This window comes from Plecotus auritus, assembly GCF_963455305.1.
Source record: "Plecotus auritus genome assembly, chromosome: X".
NCBI lineage: Eukaryota > Metazoa > Chordata > Mammalia > Chiroptera > Vespertilionidae > Plecotus > Plecotus auritus.
In genome coordinates this window covers 133,343,048-133,348,768 of record NC_137784.1, presented here as the reverse complement: position 1 = coordinate 133,348,768, position 5,721 = coordinate 133,343,048, and the positions used below count along the sequence as shown (strand labels likewise).

Below are 5,721 nucleotides of genomic sequence, written 5' to 3'. Positions count from 1 at the left end.
CAGGTACCCAGTAGAGGCCAAGCTGCGAACAAAGGCTGGCTGCTCCTGATGCCAGGGCTGGTGCCACTTAGGAAGAAGTAAGGGACACTCTGAAGCCAGCAGCTGCTTGCTTGCGAGATTTTAGGAAATCTGAAGCATGAGCCAAGACAGGCCATTGCTGTGGAAAAGCCACTAGAAACAGCTTGGGTCGTTCCAAAATTGGGGGGGAGGGTGCGGCACTTTGGGAATCACCAGAGTGGGGAAAAGAGTGTGAGCCCAGTTAATGGAGTCTCAGATGACGGCTCTGTGGGGGGAGGGCTCATCAAAGGAACAATGGCCTCTGCCAGCACTTCTGTCTGGGAGAAAGCTACCCGACCAGGTCTTACCCTGATGGCAAACAATTCAGTTCCTCCCCATATGTCTGTGGTGCCTTTCAAGCTTCTGCCCAACTCTGGAGCTCAGAGGGAGTGAGTCTGAGTTCAGTGTGTGGCCGTTTAAGAGGAACTGCCTGGCCCTAGCTGGTTTGGCTCAGTGGATAGAGCATCGGCCTGCAGCCTGGAGGGTCTTGTGTTCAATTCCAGTCAAGAGCACATGCCTGGGTTACAGACTTGATCCCTAGTAGGGGGTGTGCAGGAGGCAGCAGATCAATGATTCTCTCTCATCCTTGATGTTTTCTATCTCTCCCATCCTCTCTGAAATCAATAATATATATATATATATATATATATATATATATATATATATATTTTTTTTTTTTTTTTTTTTTTTTTTTTTTTTTAACAAAACTAACCCATCATTTTGTAACTTTTCAGACAAAGCTGCCTTGGAAAGAGCCAGGGAAAAATCCATCTTTCCTTGGCTGAGCGAGCGCAGCTCAGTGGCCCTCGCGAGAGGCCATGAACCTCCAGAAGTTGCTGATCGTTGGATTTCTGCTGTGCTCTCTAACTTGCTTCTTGGAACCTCTGGTTTCCCCTATGTCATCTTTAACTGCTTTTAGACTACGAAAGGAGGACGGATCAAAACCTCTCTCAGGGGGTTTGTCTGTTGTTAGAATGAATGTTCCTGCCTTCCTAAAACATAACATGCATGCCTCAGGTCAGGAAATACTGATTTTCTATTTTAAAGTAATGTTCACTTCCTAAAGAAAACACCCACTGTCTCGAGCCTTACCTTAATCAGTGGACTCCCTCTAAAGCTCCTTCTGCCAGTTGCCCTGGCCCCTTCCCCCTTTGGATGCTCCTGGCGTTGGTGTCCTTCTCCTTTCTCTTTCTGGGACACTCAACTACCCTCACTCAGCCTCCTGCAGAACTCCCAAACATACTGTGGGCAACAACATGTTAGGTATCTATACCAGTGGTCGGCAAACCGCGGCTCGCGAGCCACATGCGGCTCTTTGGCCCCTTGAGTGTGGCTCTTCCACAAAATACCACGGCCTGAGCGAGTCTATTTTGAAGAAGTGGCGTTAGAAGAAGTTTAAGTTTTAAAAATTTGGCTCTCAAAATAAATTTCAATCGTTGTACTGTTGATATTTGGCTCTGTTGACTAATGAGTTTGCCAACCACTGATCTATACTAATAAAAGGTTAATATGCTAATTAGACCAGGAGATCTTCCAGACATCCTTCTGGACAAAGCCATGGTGGCAGGGCCAAGGCAGAGGCAGTTGGGGGTGATCAGGCTGGCAGGGGGCGCAGTTGGGGCAAGCAGGCCGGCAGTGGGGGGCAGTTGGGGGAATTAGGCTGGCAGGGGGGGCAGTTGGAGGTGAGCAGGCTGGCAGTGGGGGGCAGTTGGGGGCAATCAGGCCGGCAGGGGGGGCAGTTGGGGGCGAGCAGGCCGGCAGTGGGGGGCAGTTGGGGGTGAGCAGGCTGGGGGGGGAGCAGTTGGGGGCAAGCAGGCCAGTAGGCAGAGTGGTTAGGGGTGATCAGGCAGGCAGGCAGGTGAGCAGTTACAAGCCAGCGGTCCCAGATTGCGAGAGGGATCGGGCCTAAACTGGCAGTCGGACATCCCCTGAGGGGTCCCAGATTGGAGAGGGTGCAGGCCGGGCTGAGGGACACTTCCCCCACCCCCCTGCACGAATTTCATGCACCAGGCCACTAGTCTTATATAATAAAAGGCCAATATGCAAATCAACAGTCACTATGATGTGCACTGACCACCAGGGGGCAGACACTCAATGCAGGAGCTGCCCCCTGGTGGTCAGTGCACTTAGCCAGAAGCTGGGCTCACGGCTGGTGAGCCCAGTGGCAGTGGCAGGAGCCTCTCCCGCCTCCATGGCAGTACTAAGGATGTCTGACTGACAGACATCCCACGAGGGTTCCCAGACTGTGAGAGGTCGCAGGCCGGGCTGAGGGACCCCCCTCCCCCGCCATGCATGATTTTCATCCACCGGGCCTCTAGTTAATTCATACTCCTCTTTCATAAAGTACCCCATTTACTCACCAAGATCTCAAACCAGCCCCTAAGATGTCTAGGGCAGAGATTATTGTTTCTATTTGACTCATAAGGAGGCAAAGATTATATCCATCTGTGGCTACCTTTTTAAAAATATATCTTTTTATTGATTTCAGAGAGGAAGGGAGAGGGAGAGAGAGAGAGAAACATCAATGATGAGAGAGAATCATGGATCAGCTGCCTTCTGCACACCCCCTAGGGGATCGAGCCCACAGCCTGGGCATGGGCCCTTGACCAGAATCGAACCTGGGACCCTTAAGTTGGCAGGCTGACGCTCTATCCACTGAGCCAAACTGGCTAGGGCTGTGGATACTTTTTTTCTTTTTTTTTAATGTGGACCCCTTGAACATCTTAGAGGCAGCAAAGCAAAATAGATAAGGATATGGGCTCTGGCCAACTGTAAGCATTATACCTGGGACAACTATTTGAACTTGAATCAGGGTTGAAATCATAGCCTCTTCATTTATGTACTTGACCGCTCCTCACTGAAACTCGATGCTCTTTCTGCAGGAAACTACAGGTCCTGGCTGAACAACGTCAGGGGTTACTTGTGGGATCTCATCAAAAGCTCCCTACCTCGGGCAGCCATATTTGCCTTTCTTGTGAGCACCGCAATAATGGGAACCCTCTGCTGCCTCACGTAAGCTGCTGTGGGATGAGGGGAGGGGAGGAGAAAGGGAACCTGAGGAAGAGACAGGAACATTCAGATTCCACACCAGCCTGCACATAGGTAACTCAGGGGAAATGATAAGGAATGTGATTCTAAACCCAAGGTGTGGTGTTTGAGTCCGAGTTCATTGTCTTGCAAAACCGAAGAATGGATTTGTGGACAAAAATGGTTAGCAGAAGTAAAGTTTATTGAGAGAAGCCAGTCCTGGAAAAGGTGCAGCTGGGGTTCCAGGAGCAGGTCAGGGTCCAGAGATTCCGTTCCATGTTGCAATTGGGTGTAGTTCAGCATCCAAGCGAATTGAAGTCTATTAGTCGATGTGTAGAGTCCCACATGGCCATAAGCCATACGAGAGAGAGCGCGAGAGGGAGTTTCTTTTTCTAGAGGTAGATACATGCCTTGCTAGCTCCTGATTGGTCCTTTCAAAGAATTCTGCCCTAGTAACATTCTTGTGATTGGTTATACGCCTCACTGCCTTGTGATTGGTTATCTGCAAGCTGCTGGTCTTAGCAACATCTATACATTTTAAAGCTTAAGTATGCAAGCGCCCTTCTTTCCCTTTTCCCCGTGCAGCTGGGTTTCTTTAGTAAATTTCACCAGCTGGGCTCCCCAGGTTCTACTTCCTCCAGTACCCACCCCCATGGTCCCCTCACTGTCTACCTAGCCCTTCCATCTCCTCAATTCTGGGAACAAAACTCTGAAAGGCCATGTGCCCCCTTTTCAAAAGTCGCCTCTACTTTCTTTTTTTCCTCCAACCTGCTCTGTCCATTACCAGCAACTTACAGGTGACCTTTAATAACCAGTGTTTGCAACTGATCACTTTTTTTTTTTTTTACTAACTTTGTTAACTCTTAATTATCCTTCCTTTTGGTTTAGGAACTATACTTGGAAAATATATAATTAACTGTTTTTTTCAATTGCCTGAAAATTTACCAAAATATTTATCTACATCATTGATTTTCAACCAGTGTGCTGCAAGAATTTTTAAAACAAGCCATAATAGACTATTTAGTCAGGGGCACTGACCTCTTTTCCCTTAGATTTTTAAATTTAAAAATGACTACAGCCAACACAATAGCTGTCCAGTGTGAATGAATCAAAATTCTATCTATTTTTTTGTCAGAGAGGCATAAAATTTAATATTATTTGGTGTGCCACAGAATTTTAGTCGTTTGGTCATGCCATGAGATGAAAAAGGTTGAAAATTGCTGCTCTACATAAGTCACATGAAGCCAAAGAGATTCCTTAAATAGTAAACAATATAGTTACGTAGTTAGAAAAGCCTAAATTTCATTAATTCGTTTTGGACTTACCAAGAGCTACCTACCTAACTGTCTCTGTCCTGGTTGCTAGAGGGACAGAGAAATAATGACAAAGCTGGTGGGTCAGTGCTATGGTGGGACACAGTCCAAGTGGGGAAACCTATGAAAATGTGATGGGATTATAGAAGGCTTTGTGTGGTAAAGGGCTGTTCAAACTTTCCAATCTAATCAAGTAGCTGCGGGAAAAGATTAGATTGAGGGTGTAACATCTCCACCTATGACTCCTAAGAACCCCAAAATGATCACAGGATCAAGAACTATGTCTAAGCCCAGCCAGTGTGGCTCACTGGTTGAGCAATGACCTATGAAGCAGGAGGTCACAGTTCAATTCCTGGTCAGGACTCAATCCCCATTGGGGGGGTGTGCAGGAAGCAGCCAATCAATGATTCTCTCTCATCATTGATGTTTCTCTCCCTCTCTGCCTCTCCCTTCCTTTGTGAAATATATATATACACTGAGTGGCCAGATAATTATGATCTCTGAATGCAGTGTATATATTAGAGGCCCAGTGCATGAATTCTTGCATGGGTGGGGTCTGGCCAGCCTTGCCAGGGGGAGAGGACATGGGTGGTTGGCTGGCCTGCCTGCTGGTCGAACTCCTGGTCCAGGGGACAATTTGCATATTAGCCTTTTATTATACAGGATATACACTGAGTGGCCAGATTATTATGCATTCAGAGATCATAATAATCTAGCCACTCAGTGTATATATCCTATATAATAAAAGGCTAATATGCAAATCAACTGAACAGCAGAACAACCAGTCGCTATGACACACACTGACCACCAGGGGGCAGACGCTCAACGCAGGAGCTGCCCCCCGGTGGTCAGTGAACTACACAGAGGGAACTCTGCTCAGCCAGAAGCCAGGCTCACTGCTGGCAAGTGCAGCAGCGGTGCAGGAGCCTCTCCCGCCTCCACGGCAGTGTAAAGGATGTCTGACTGCTGGCTTAGGCCTGCTCCCCGAGGACATCCCCCGAGGGCTCCCAGACTGTGAGAGGGCACAGGCCAGGCTGAGGGACTCCCCCACCCCCCAAGTGCACCGGGCCTCTAGCATATATATATATATATATATATATATATATATATATATATATATGTATGTATATGTATGTATATGTGTGTGTGTGTGTGTATATATATATATATATATATATATATATATATATATATACTGTGTCTACGAAACAACCTTGGGTATAGTTTAGTTACTGGCACATAGAACCGGTTGGAGCCAAATAGAAGTCAGCTAAGTTTCTGAGAGAAGCTTATTGCTAAAGAAACCATGAACCAAAACAAAATA

General features: G+C 47.1%; 1 protein-coding gene across 1 annotated transcript; it reads left to right on the top strand.

Moving 5' to 3' along the window:
• Nucleotides 1-875: 875 nt before the first annotated feature.
• On the top strand, nt 876-3,073 carry SMIM9 (small integral membrane protein 9; the record flags this gene model as incomplete). Its single annotated transcript, XM_080653209.1, has 2 exons — nt 876-1,014; nt 2,940-3,073. The coding sequence occupies 2 exons, from the start codon at nt 876-878 to the stop codon at nt 3,071-3,073; spliced, it is 273 nt and encodes a 90-aa protein (XP_080509335.1).
• Nucleotides 3,074-5,721: the final 2,648 nt, after the last annotated feature.